The sequence below is a fragment of the Mustela nigripes genome, chromosome 18 (genome assembly GCF_022355385.1).
Source record: "Mustela nigripes isolate SB6536 chromosome 18, MUSNIG.SB6536, whole genome shotgun sequence".
Lineage (NCBI taxonomy): Eukaryota > Metazoa > Chordata > Mammalia > Carnivora > Mustelidae > Mustela > Mustela nigripes.
In genome coordinates this window covers 38893001-38907378 of record NC_081574.1, presented here as the reverse complement: position 1 = coordinate 38907378, position 14378 = coordinate 38893001, and the positions used below count along the sequence as shown (strand labels likewise).

The 14378-nt window shown below is 43.9% G+C and overlaps 1 protein-coding gene across 1 annotated transcript in view; it reads right to left on the bottom strand.

Moving 5' to 3' along the window:
• The window catches only part of CSGALNACT1 (chondroitin sulfate N-acetylgalactosaminyltransferase 1), a 91474-nt gene that overhangs the window by 12006 nt on the left and 65090 nt on the right, over positions 1–14378 (bottom strand). Inside the window, exons 5-6 of the mRNA XM_059384223.1 lie at positions 1707–1885; positions 1076–1170 (exon numbers count right to left, since the gene is read on the bottom strand). Of these exons, the coding sequence (XP_059240206.1) occupies positions 1076–1170; positions 1707–1885 (274 nt within the window). The remainder of the gene's footprint in view (positions 1–1075; positions 1171–1706; positions 1886–14378) is intronic.

Genomic DNA, 14378 nt, shown 5'->3' with positions numbered 1-14378 from the left:
GTTTTGCTACTCTGGAAGCTTCAGGACAGAATTGGTCCTCCAAGAGAATTTCAAAGAACGCATGTTTTCAATGAAAATCAATTTACTCTCCCACTGCACAGAAGCATGAGAGACTCGGTTCCTTCCCACCTTCACGTTCACACAGCAGATCTCCCTTCCCCACCCTAAGATGCACTTCGTGGGAAGAGACACGGCTTTGCCTCCAGAGGAAACAGAAGAAATGCTCAAGGCGGTGAAGAACTGACAGCCCAAGGTCAGTGGTCTCCTGATACTCAGCCTGAGCGGGAAGGCAGCCTTAGACACACTCAGCTCATCTCTCTGCCGGAAAAGGTCACCATCCGAGTTGGGGGTGACACACAATAATGGGGACTTTCATCTCAGAAGGGCATATCTACATGCGTTCCAGAGACTCTCTCCTGTGGCCCGCACGGCTTCTCTGCTAAATGGGTTCACTGCTGCCACCACCACTGCCACCAAGACCACTCAGCCTCCAGAGCTCCTTGGTGGCCGTGTGTTCCACTCTCCGTGACCTGCGCAGCTCCGATCTTAGCAGAGAAGCCCCTCCAGCTTTCCTTTAAGAGCCACCTTGCTGGTGACCAAGGCCCAGAAGGGACTGTGATCTGTGGGAATGGTGGCATGCGGGGCGGGCACTGGATCTGGTCCTCACTCCTCCACTGACTCACTCGCCATGTGACCTGGGGAGAGTCACCCCCTTCTGGCTTCCGTTTGCCATCCGTCACCTTCCTTACCTGGGAGCGTTTGTAATAACAAAGAGAAAATGTGCTGCATCCGTAATGCAATAATCCTAGTTTCCCAAACCCATGTAAGAAAACTACGAAGGTGTGAAATTACCTTCCATGAGGTACTGTTCCTATTTATCTTCCGCTTTTAAATATTGCAAGCACTTTTAATGAACAAGGTGCTGGGAGCAAAGGCCAGAACATATGCCAAACTTAAAAATTACTATGGGAATCAATCCACAGATTTCCACTCACCTTTACTCATGGTCAGGTGCCCCTGGTAATGAAAGAGAGGACCCAGAGCCACACAAGGGCCCCTGCGGATCATTACTCACCAGCTGCTGTTCTAAGGGAGGCACTGCGTCCGGATGGCCGTATATTATGGCGGGATTGTACTGACTGAAAAGGACCGGATAAAATACCTTCTTCCCTGCAAACCAGGAAACAAACATTCCCCTAAAGCAACAGACGGAACTATTGGGCTGGTTGGCTTCTATTCAGCCCTCCGAAATATCCCAGGTATTTCCATCCACTTTTCCTTTTCTTATCATTCAACCCTAAATCACATCTTAGAAGTTCTGCGCACCTAGACCAGACAGACAGCCTCTCTGATATCCGTTAGTGCATGCCTACAGCCCCCCTCTCCCTTCAGTTTCAGACAGCTTTCCAGTCCCTGTCCTCCCCCCACACTTTCTCCTGTGTGGGCCGACCTCCCTGCTGAAAATGGAAAATGGGTTACAGACTTGAACTTAGCATGAGGAGCCTCAGACTTATGGTGGCTGACAGGCCCACACTGACATCAAAGGAGAAATCAAACCAGATGATTTTCCTTCCCTCTGGGGTAAAATGGCGCCAGTGCAGAAGCAAGAGAGCTGAGGAAGCTGTGAAGGAACGCATGTGAGTGTGACAGAGCTAAACACCACCACGGGGGAGAGAAAGGGAAGCGCCGCCTCCAGAGACCCTCACCTGGCTGTGTGTTCAGTCTGCACGTATTGAGGAATTCGGAGGTGAAGTAGATGTCGACGTCACAGAAAAAGAGAAGGACGTTGCTTCCTTTCCAGAAGCGGGCTCCCACATCAAGGCCCTTTCCCCGAGAAAACTCTCCGTTCAGTTGGATGAAGGTAAAATTCCTGAAGTTGGCAGCTCTGAAAGGGAAGACCAGATACAGTCACTCATGTGTTCACATGCCCAGGCGGACAGATTCCCCTGGGAAACACAAGTCCAGGGCCCATCCACATCTTGCCACGTAGGCGTTGTAACCATGAAGACACTGAGATTACCAAGAAGATACAGAATGACCCAGACTCACTGGAAATTCCCTGAGATTAAAGGTACCAAGAACACTCAGGAAGGTTTTAGCACCAACTTATTTCTTCTTTCTCTAGCAATTTCCCGACAGTGAAAAGTGTACTGTTGTAGCTAATGGACATTATCTATGATAGCGAGAATTGAACCAGTGGAGACTGGGTGAACAGAACCCAGGACAATCTCCATGCCTCCCAAGCCACCTGAATGAAACCACTGAGCTAAAGAAACAAAATCACACCGGAATGGACCCACCTGGTATCTTCTCATCTTTATGTGACTCGAGACCAGGCATGACGATCTTGATGTATGTCTATCCCCAAACACATCTAAGCCTGGACTCCTTCCCATCTTCAGGAAAAGCAAGAGAGTATGGGAGGAAAAAATGACAGACTTGGATTCATATCACTAAGGCTGTCCCAGACAGCCTTAATCTCCTATAGATTAACTCTGGGATCTAGGCCAGCCCTGTTATATCGTGAGAGCTCAGTTGCCTCATCTGCACAATGGGAATAATAGCACCTCCCTTAACTACTCAGAGCACTACTAGTTAGGTCAATGCTGCCAAGAGCATAAAGTGGTTTGTAAGCATCAGCTCTCTCTGTCCTCAGCCCCGGCAAGGACTCCCAGGCCTGTGGTGGTAAAGCCAAGCAAGACATTTCTTCATTTGGCTCTTCTTTCCCAGGGACACCAGAACCTTCTGAAATGGGGCATGTCTTGAGCAGAAGTTCCAGGAATTCATGTGGTACCTAGTGGTACAGGAGTTGTCTTCTGCCAGACAGGACTAGGGAATGACTCTGAGTCCTGGTCCAGCTCCTAACCCTGCCTGTGCAGCAGGCGGCCTTGGCCTTTGACAAATCTTCTTTTCTGGCTCATGCCCCCGTCTTTTCATCATGGTTCCTCTGTTTCCACAGCCTGGGCTCTCCCCTCCACCCACTGCCCTCTCCTAATGCCTCTCTAATCTTGAGGTATTCAAAACATATAAAAACCCACTTCCGTTTCAAAGTTTGTATGCCAAGGAACTCTCTTGGGTGAAAGTCAACACAAGAACAGAGTCAGAAACTTTTCAAATGTGAGGTTGTGCTTATACCTGGTCATTTAATCAGCTGAGTGGAACTAGTTCCGCTACCCCTTTCCTGACGCAACATCTTCTTTCAAATCTGGGACTGGGGTGGGTTTTTTTTTTCCTGGAATCTGTGGGCCCAACCTTGTCTGAATCTAGTGCCAGACAGGCTTTTCAGATTTAGATCAGGGCAGGAGGGCTGGTGACTGGGAGAGCACAGGCGTCTGCGTCAGCAAACCTGGATCCGAGGCCCACACCCACTAGGTGCTCAGCAGATGTCTGTGAGGAAACACGTCAGCAGACAAATGGCTCTTATCCCAGCTCTCTCATCTATTTGGGGAAAGTCATTTCATTTCTCTTGCCTCAGGTTCCTCATTGCCCAAAGGGCCCTTTCCACCCTCAAATTCTGTTTCTCTGGGATTCTGCATTCGGTTAGGCAGGGCTCTACTTGTGGAGGGATCCGCCCCTTCCTGCGTGCCCCAGGGAGGTGGCCCCCCGGGTCATAGTTTCTGTGAGTGGCACTGAAGTCATGCTCTGGGGCCTCCTCATGCTTGGCCTGGCCCTGATGAGGACCAGGCCACCTCCCTGCTGCAAAGACACATGCAGGTGGAGTGTGGCCTCTGCAGCCATGTCCACACCTGCTAGAGGCTTCCACAGCTCCGCTCCTGCAAGTCAAGCTCAGCCCACTTCTCCCTGCCCTGTCTGGGCAGTTTTCAGGAAAGTTTTACCCTTGGGAGGCACCTGGATTCTCCCCTCTTCATCTAAGGAAGCCTCTTGCCAGGTCTCACAGGACTTAGCCACATTCCTGGGGCTCATCTTTTCTAACAGCCAGTCATGGTTCTCTTTCTTGACTTGTCTCAAGGCTCATAGGCTCTGGGGACCCTCCTAGAATGCAGGGATATCTGCATTAGCTAGTTGGCAGAGCAGGAAGGCCTTCTTTCTTCAGGATCACCATTTTCCAGGTTTTCCAGGTTATACCATTAGAGAGTTCAAATACAAAAATGCTCTATTTGAACAACAGCAAGCAACTTTCACGAGAGGAAGAGGAATGCAGTTCCTCTTAAAGGAACAGCCCAGTTTCCCTCCTGGAACAGCCTACGGTCCTTTGTGCACATATATCAAATTTTTACAAAAGTTAAGTCATGTTGAATATTTAAGAACACAAGGCAGCACCAGAAACTGAGGTAACAGCATTAGAGACCATGGCGTGAATGGTGGAAAGACAGTTGAGTACTATAAGCTCAGAGGGGACAGTGGCAATTTGATATCTACACTTACCCAACGTGTAAGTTAATCAAGTTTGTTCTATCTCTAAATTTCCCCAACCCTGGCTTGAGCTGCTTTTTGGCAGCAAAGGGCAGGGGGCGGAGGAAGCTGGGGGTGGGGCTCGTCCATCACTCGGAGCCCCCAGGGAAAGGAAAGGAGTGAGGAGGACACTGTGCCTAGTGCTTGAGATGACCTTAATCTGGAAGAACTTTTTAAGAAAATCTTAAAACATAATTTCTAGGCTTCAACATATTGCCTCTAGAGAAAGGGAATTCAGGAGCACGGATGCCGATGGACCCTCCCTGTGGCCCTAAAGTGAAAGGCGATCTGCTTCCTCTCTCTTCAGCGAAGCTCTCTACAAGGATGAGACAATCCATGTTCTGTCCAGGCGCTACCCAATCTCCAAATGGGCTCTTCCAGGCCCCTCTCAGGGCACCCACAGGCCATGCAGAAAGGGGCAGGGTGGGCACCCAACTCGGCTCACTGTCTGCCCAGCTGCCCCGTGGCCCAGTGGGGGCCCAGGCTCATGCAAAGAAGGCTCCCGCACCCAGCTCATCCACCACGACCAGCGCTGGCCAGCAGGAGACACGCGTTGCTCCTGCCGGCCTGACAGCAGACATACAGATGGCGGCTCTGTGCCGAAGGCCTGATTCACAGAGCTGGACGTGAGGGCACAGCAGAGGCGGGGTGGGGACAGAGTCGTGGCTGGTCTGGGAGGCACCATTCACCACTCACAGGTGTTGGAGAAGGCCCAGGGCTAACTTCGTCATCCGTCTGTGGTTCCCAGGGTGCCTGCCAGGTCCCCGGGCTCAGCTGTGAGTCTGTCTGCAGAGGGTAATGGTACTGCCCTCCCTCTCCATCACTCAGCCTAGGCCCTTCTTAGAACTGACCAGGCTCTGGACAAACCCCATGCTCTCCTCTCTGCTGTCAGGAAGGGCCTCAGATAATTAACAGGTATTTTCTATTACGAACAGAGAGCTGAGCTGGAAACAGCAGAAAAACAATGGGAACTACTTCCCTTTCTCTCTTTTCCAGAACAGAGAGATTAATACACTGTCAAACATCTGGGCCTGGCAAGTGGACATCTTCCTCCCTGCTCAGCCTCCCATCAGCACCAGCCCCAGAGCAGAGGGCACAAAAGGATGGAGAGAAACTGGCTTCGGCAGGATGGCCGGGCCCCTCCCACCACACGCTCGCCGGCTTCACTCAGAAATGCTGCTCACTCGCTGGGCAGGGGATTGGCTCACTGGCCAGAGCAGCCCTGCCCCGCTGTGTAGGAAACAGTGGAGGAAGGGGCAGCAGAGCCATGCAAAAGCAAGGACCGCTTCCACACAAAACCCTGATTTGCCCCCAAGGAGGTGTGGTGGTGGGTTTGGGAATGTGCCACAGAGGTGCCCAGGCAAGGACACTGTTTTGTCCTCTGTCCTGGACAACCCCCAGGGACCATCCAGGCAATGATCATGGATGGTATGCGTGTGCCTCCTGTCTCGGCCCCAGGGTCCCTTCCTGGAATATGCTTTCTCCACCCTCTCCCACAGAAACCCCACTCAGTCTTGACAACCCGAGAGACAAGTATCACCACCTCTTAGGTCTTGCTGCAGACTGAAGGGCCTAGTTGGGGTCCCTAGCACTTTGCCCAGTCCTCCCTCTGTCCTCCTGTGCCTGGTGCCTTCTTGTGCCTTTGCCTGTACAGATATGTACTGGCTGACTTACAGGCTATAAATCCTGGGGGGGCAGGGGTGACTCCCCCCTTTTGTAATCTCCAGAGATTATCTGGCACAATATATAGTAAGTGACACACACAGGGATATAGTGGGTGATCGGTAAGCATTGGATGAATGGAGGATAAAGCCACAGGAAAAGCTGAGGTGTATCTCAGACCTTCACTGTTGGGGGGACTGCCCACGATTCCTCCTTCTTCCCTTGGGGGGTACTGGGGAACCCCTCATACATCAGCAGAAAGTGTCCCCAACCTACAGATTTCTAAGGATAGACACAAACCCACGCTTTTAGAAAGATGGCAAATACAGAGTAAGGGAAGAAATGAGAGCTAAGAAAAAGGAGATACAATTTAGTTTGAAATATTTAATTTATCCCATACAAAGAACTGTAACATTTAGTGGCACGTCTAAAGTAACGGCCTGGTAAGGAAAATGGGCCTTCTTCATGGTAGAGTGAGGGCACTAGATTCTATACTATGCAATTTCCAACTATGACTCCAGAATATGTAGTTCCAATAGGCCCCATGAGTACTCACTATTCTTCTTTTCTTCTTGAATTGTTACTGACTGATGAAACTCTCAAGTTTCTCATTCAATTCCCCTTTTTTATATAATAAGGCTAGTGCACAGGGACTCCTCCAAGTTATATACAATTATTCTTCTAGAGGTTATAATGACCTCAGAAAGCTACTGTTTCTACTGGAGATTTAATTTCTCTAATTGACTTTATTTCCCAGAATTGCCGGATTGAAAATGATAAAAGATCTTGTTGTCTAATGTGATTTATTCTCATACAGACTTCTTTCCACCATTATAAGGAAATTCCCTTAATGTGGCACTTCCCACAATAATCCTTCATTAAAAAAAAATACTTTAAAAATTTACATACAAATCCATATTACATTCAATGTATAATTTAAAAATCTAAATCTAACAGCTCTAAATATTGAAATTGCTTAGGAGTTTTACTTACTGAAAACACTTGAATAGGATCAAGAATTTAAAATTAAACGTATTCTCAGGCAGCTTTTCATAGACGGCATCTTAAATAATTTAGAATTTTCTAGATTCTGAGCTTATACAAGCCAGCTTATACAACTCTGTTTCAGCAAGTTTCTTTTGAAATGATAACCAAAATGAATAAAACTTTAGCCAGACCATCTAAGACAAATTACCGAAGAGAAAGGAATAGCTCTAAACTCATTTTACAAGGCCAGCATTATCTGATAGGCCAGATAAGGACACTATAAGAAAAGAAAACTATAGGCCAATCTCCCTGACGAACACAGATGCAAAAATCCTCAACAAAATATTGGCAAACCAAATTTAATACATTAAAAGGAACATACACGGGGCGCCTGGGTGGCTCAATGGGTTAAAGCCTCTGCCTTCGGCTCAGGTCATGATCCCAGGGTCCTGGGATCGAGTCCCACATCGGGCTCTCTGCTCGGCAGGGAGCCTGCTTCCTCCTCTCTCTCTGCCTGCCTCTCTGCCTGTCAAATGAATAAATAGATAAATAAATAAATAAAAGGAACATACACCATGAGCAAGTGGGATTCATCCCGGAGATGCCAGGATGGTTCAACAGCTGCAAATTAATAAACATGACGCACAACATTGACAGAAGGAAAGTTGAAAATCACATGATCATTTCAAAAGACACAGAAAAAACATTTGACAAGCTTCAACATCCTTTCATGATAAAAACCCTTAACAAATCAGATATAGAAGGAATGTACCTCAACATAATAAAGGCCATATATGACAAAATCAGAAAGAAAGAAGTAAAATGATCTCTTTGGATGGAATGATCTTACATATAGGAGAACCTAAAGACTTCACCAAAAATCTGTTAGAACCAATAAATGAATTCAGTAGTGTCAGAGTACAAAATAACATGTAAAATCAGTTGTGTTTCTACATAAAGAGAAATTAAGAAAATAATCCCATTTACAGTCATATCAAAAACAATAAAATAAAAAGTAGTGAATGACTAACACATGTTACAGTGTGGATGACCTTGAAATCATTAAGTTAAGAAGCCAGACACAAAACATCATATACTACATGAGTCCACTTATCTGAAATATCCAGAATACAGTAAACCCCCTTTATTTTTCCAAATGCTTTTACTGCATGGACAGAGATGGTCGTGCAGTTTTGCGTAGTACATTGATTGAATCTCGTATATTGCGTCAACCCTGCATTCCTAGGATAAGTTTTACTTAGTCATGGTATAAAATCATTTTTACAAAGTGCTGGATATAGTTTGCTAGTATTTTGTTGAGGATTTCTACTTCTCTAATTTCTACATCTGTTTTCTTTTCTTGGTCTTTACCTGGTTAAGGTATCAGGATAATACTGCCCTCATAGAATGAGTTGGGAAGTATTCCCTCCTCTTCTAAATTGTGAAAGTTCGTGAAGCACCGGCATTAATCCATCTTTAATGACTGGTGGAAATCAGCAGTGAAGCCTTTTGAGCCTGGTCTTTTCTTTAGGGGAAGTTTTCTTTTCTTTTTCTTTCTTTCTTTTTTTTTTTTTTTTTTAAAGATTTTATTTATTTATTTGACAGGCAGAGATTACAAGTAGGCAGAGAGGCAGGCAGAGAGAGAGAGGAGGAAGCAGGCTCCCCACTGAGCAGAGAGCCCGACACGAGGCTCGATCTCAGGACCCTGGGATCATGACCTGAGCCAAAGGCAAAGGCCTAACCCACTGAGCCACCCAGGCACCCCTTAGAGGAAGTTTTCTGATTACTGCTTCCATTCATTTACTTGTTATAGATCTACTCAGATTTTCCATTTCTTTTTGAAGAAATGCCTATTTTCGACAGTGTACAAACTATGGTCCTCCGTTCCCTCTCCCCTCCTTTGTGCTGTTATCATATTAAAATGATATCTATAGGCACTGTGTCTACCAATACAGATTTATGAACCTTGTTTTATGCAGTTATTTTTTCAAGCAGATAAGAGAAAAAGAGTTATAAACAAAAAATACATTTATATCCTATAAATAAGGAAATAGTTACTTTTATTTCAGCTGTTGGTTTCTTCAAAAGAATTGGAGCTTGTGTAGTACCATTTCATTTCAGCCTCAAAAGCTTCTTTTCGTACTTCTTGTGGGGCAGGCAGGCTAGTGATGAAGTCTCTCAGTTCTTACTTATCTGGGCATGTCTTAATTTCCCCTTCATTTCTGATGGATGGTTTTGCTGAATATAGAATTCTTGGTTGAATGTTTTTCTTCCAGCACTTTGAATATATCATCCCACTTTCTGGCCTCCATTATTTCTGATGAGAAATCAGCTACCGATTTTATTAAGATTCCTTTGTACCCAATGAGTGCTTTGCTCCTACCACTCACAAGATTCTGTCTTTGTCTTTGTCTTCGTCTTTCAACTATTTGGTTATCACATGTTTACTGTGGATTTCTTTGAATTTCCCTGTTCAGAGTTTGTTGAGCTTTTTAGATGTGTAGATTCAGGTTTTTCAACAAATTTGGGAAGTTTGGAGCCATTATTTCTTCAAATTTTTTGTCTGCCCCTTTCCCTCCTCTCCTCTGGAACTCCCACTAATGTCTATATTGGCATGCTTGATGCTATCCTGCAAGTCTCTGAGGTTTGTTCATTTTCTTCGTTCCTCTTTATTTTTTTAAATTTTATCTTATTTTTCCAGTGTTCCGATATTCATAGTTTATGCATTCATATGTTTATGCATTTTTGTTTCTTGAACCTCATCACATAAATTGACCTACCTTAAAGTTCACAGATCCTTTCCTCTGCCGGTCCAGACCAGATATTCAGCACACCTTAGTGCATTTTTCATTTTAGTTAGTGTACTTTTCAGCCCCAGAATTTCCATTTGGCTCTTTTCTTATAACTTCTGCTTCTATTTGGTAAGACATGGTCCTATTTGCCAAGACTTGGTTCTCATACTTTTCATTAGTCTTTAAACATGGTTTCTTTTAATTCTTCCAACATATTTAATACAGTTGATTTAAATTCTTTGTCTAGTAAGTCCAAAACCTGGGCTTCCTCAGGGACAATTTTTTTTAAAGATTTTATTTACTTCTTTGAGAGAGAATGAGCGAGAGAGAGAGAGAGAGAGAGAGAGCACGAGTGCGAAGAGAAGCAGAGAGAGAGGGAGAAGCAGACTTCCCACTGAGTAGGAAGCCCAGTGCAGGGCTCAATCCCATGACTCTAGGATCATGACTTAACTGAATCAGCTGCCCAGGCACCGCTGTCAGGGATAATTTCTAATCATTGATTTGTTTCCTGTGCATGGGCCATACTTTCTGTTTCTTTGTATATCTCTGACTTTTTGTTTAAAACTTGACATTTTAAATAATATAATGTGGCAATCCTAGAAATGAGAATCAACTCCCCCCAACCCCCAGGTTTATTGTTGTTCGTCTTTTTTGTTGTTCTTTGCTTGTTTAGTGACTTTAAAAAAAATTTTTTTTTAAATTTCTTTTCAGTGTTCCAAAATTCATTGTTTATGTACCACACCTAGTGCTCCATGCAATACGTGCCCTCCTTAATACCCACCACCAGGCTCACGCATCCCCCCACCCCTCCCCTCCAAAATCCTCAGTTTGTTTCTCAGAGTGACTTTCTTGAACTAATTCTGTAAAATCTGTATTCTTTGTTGAGTGTGACAACTTAGTGGTAAGTCAACGATTAGAAGACATTTCTTTAAGTGTCTAGAATCAATAAGTCTCCAAATCTTTGTCAAGGGATTTTGTGTACATGTTGGGGCCTGCCATCAACACTCAACCAGGTAGTTAACTGTTTAACTTAGCCTTTACTTACTTCTTGCACAAAGCCTCAAGGTCAGCCAGAGGTGAAAGTTAGGGCCTGCTCACCTTTTTCCTAAGGATGACCACAGCCCTAAATGTGAGCATGGCCTTCTACATCCCCAGGAAGGTATTCAAGCTTTTCAAAACCCAGCGGAGATCTCGCTCCTCAGCCTCACTTTTTAAGCATTTTGGTTAGTCTGTTGTTTGCCCCAACTCTTATCTACTACCTCAGGCAGCCACAAAGTTACAGACTTCCTATAATTGTTTTTTAGAGGGAAGGCTTTTTCCGCTGGGAGAGCTCTGAGTCGATTAAATAAAGACAACTCTCTGAGTGGAGTCTTCCAGAAAACCCCAGATAGGTCACATCACAACATTTTTCTGAAACTGTAGAGGAGCTTCTGCCCCATGCTGGCCCCTGATGGCTGCCAGGATGTGGCTCTTGCTGTGCTTGTGGGATACTGGATTTCAAAGCTACAGAAGAGCTAAGGAGAAGGTGGGAACAAGGCAGGTTAAAGCTGTGCAAAAATTCAGTCATTTTTCTTGGATAAACATTTTTCAGATTATTGTAAGCTTTGTTTAATTTCCAGAGTTCTTCAAAAAGTTGATTCTGACCATTTTTAGCAATTTTCTCATTGCTTTATTAAGAGTATTTACAGAGGTCTTTATTTTACCATTTTGCTGATACCACCTTTCTTTAACTGTTGAGTTATATTCCATTATATAAATAGATCATTTTTTCCCATAATATATGAAAAAACTCATTTTTTTCATAATATATTTTCCTAATATTTTTATCTGGAAAAATTTCAAACGTTCAAAAATGTAAGAATAATGTAAGTATCCATATATCTTTCACTTAGATTTAGCAAGTATTAACGTTCTGCCTGCCTGCTTGCTTTCAACTATTTGAGAGTTAGCTGCACACATCATGACAACTTTACTCTTGAAGAGAAGTATCTCCCAAGAACCAGGGCATTCTCCTATGTAACATTATAATAATATAATAATCACACCCAGGAAATTTAAAATTATTACAATATTATATAACCTATATGCTATGTTCCAATCCCCCAAAGAACAATCTAGAATACGGACTACAGGCACATCTCCACAAAGAGTAGAATCTCCACTAAGCAGAATCATACTTAGCCCCTCTTGCAAATGCCAGGTGGGATGGCCACAGGCCTGAGATGCTGCCTTCATCCGTGAGGTGCCTCCAAAGGGCCCAAGATTTCTTATCTCCTTGGGAGGGATTTGCTGTGTTGATTTTTTTATTTCAGTGAATGAGATAGTATCTAAAAATTGCTTAAGAAAAAAATTAAAACAAAGCAACAATTCTGCTCAAATTTAAGAAACAAATCACAAACCAGAAAAAAACCTTCCTCCCCAATTTTCTTCTGTGATGTCCTGATAAATCCTTCTGAGGGTACATGTCAAACAAATCCTTCCAGGGGCACCTGGGTGGCTCCGTTGGTTGAGTGTCTGCCTTTGGCTCAGGCCATGATCCCAGGGTTCTGGGATAGAGAGCCCTGCATTGGGCTCCCTGCTCGGTGGGGTCTGTGTCTCTTTCCTTCTGCCTCTTCCCCTGCTTGTGCTCTTTCTCTGTTCCTCTCAAATAAATAAATAAAATCTTAAAAAAAAAATCCTTTCAAAGAGGCATGAAATGATGACATACCCCCAAGCAAGACAGGTCCCCGAGAAGACATACAGAAAAACCCCTCTCTTAGGTCACAGACTTGCAATGACAGGGTAGTGTCTCATCTCTAGTACTTTGATCTCACAGATAATACCTCTGAAAGATGCCTTTGTATCCTTATGATTGGACAAAGATGAAGCTGCGATGTAGTAAATGTTAACTCATGCCAATCTGCCTACCTGTTACAATTTTTAAAAATTTCCCAATACATAGCTCCAAGCAAATGTCTACCTAGGCCAGCATTTTTCACTATGGGTCACCCATGTCACCATCACATGTGGGACCTGTTCTAGGTATCAGTGACCAAACTTCTTCATCTCAGGCCTACTGACTCAGAATTTCTGGAGCTGGATACCAAGAATCTGCATTTTAAAAAGCACCCCGGGGGCACCTGGGTGGGTCAGTCAGTTAAATTTCTGCCTTTGGCTCAGGTTATGATCCCAGGGTCCTGGGATGGAGCCCCACATCAGGCTCCCTGCTCAGCGGGGAGTCTGTTCTTCCCCCTCCTTCCTGCTTGTGCACTCTCTCGCTATCTCTGTCTCTCTCAAATAAATGAATAAAATATTTTTTTAAAAAGCATGCCATGTTACTCCCAAGCACATTTATTTCTGAGAATCACCAAGTGAGACTTTAAACTGAGATTAACTGCAGCTTAATATGGAAAACTATGGAATAAGAATCAGATACTGAGAACTGATTTGTACTATTATCCATGGCAGTGGTTTCTAAATATTTTGACTTCCACCCATACAAAGGAAAATATTCTACATCATGACATAGTAGATACACACATGCACACACTAAAGTTTTACAAAACAATATTTACCCTTACTACTTGTGATGCACTCTGATATCTTCTATCCTATCCTATTTCAATGTTTTAAAAACACTGGACAGAACCCACTGGAGCTATTACACAACCCTGTAATGAATCACAAATTGCTGTTTCCAAAGCACTAATCTATAGCCATCAACTGAAATGTACAGCTCAACTGAGTAAGCATAAATCCAGAGACAGAGAGAGGAAAACACTGCTCATGAGCCAAACTAGATTTTAAAAAGCTATTCTTAACATATATGCATTTAGCTGCATTTAGAACAGTTTAATCACAATGCTGGTATCCTAATGAAATAAATATCACTCAGGCTGATTTCAAATCTTATTACTTTCAACTGACAATTATGAGTTTCAGGAGGGAGCAAGGGAATATTCTAAGAGAAAATGTGGTGTCATGGGAAGACCTGGACTATCCCAAGTTAACAGCTGAGGCTCAGATCCTGGCTCTCCCTTGTGGTAGGGATGACAGCCTTAGTAACAACCTCTCCGAGACTCAGTTTCTTCGTCTATGAATGGGGCTAATAACAGCATCTATCTCATAAGTTGCTGTGAATATTCAATAAGATGATTCATGGTTATTATCATTATTTAAGGATGCATCTGAACAAAAGATTTGCTACCTTAAAAGATAATAAAAAATGACATTTGAATAGGGTTTATTATATAAATGTTCATATGGATTACTAGGAGTATAAATATACTGTGTATGTGGGATTTTCCTCTTTTTTAAAAAAAAGATTTTATTTATTTTAGAGAGAGCGAGCGAGAGATACAGCATGAATAGGAGGGGCAGAGGGAGAGGGAGAGAGAATGTCAACCAGACTCCATACTAAGCACAGAGCCCAATGTAGGGTTCAATCCCAGGACCCTGAGATCATGACTTGAGCCCAAACCAAGAGTTGGATGCTTAACTGACTGCAACACTCAGGCACCCCATCCTTCTCTTAATGAGCAAACA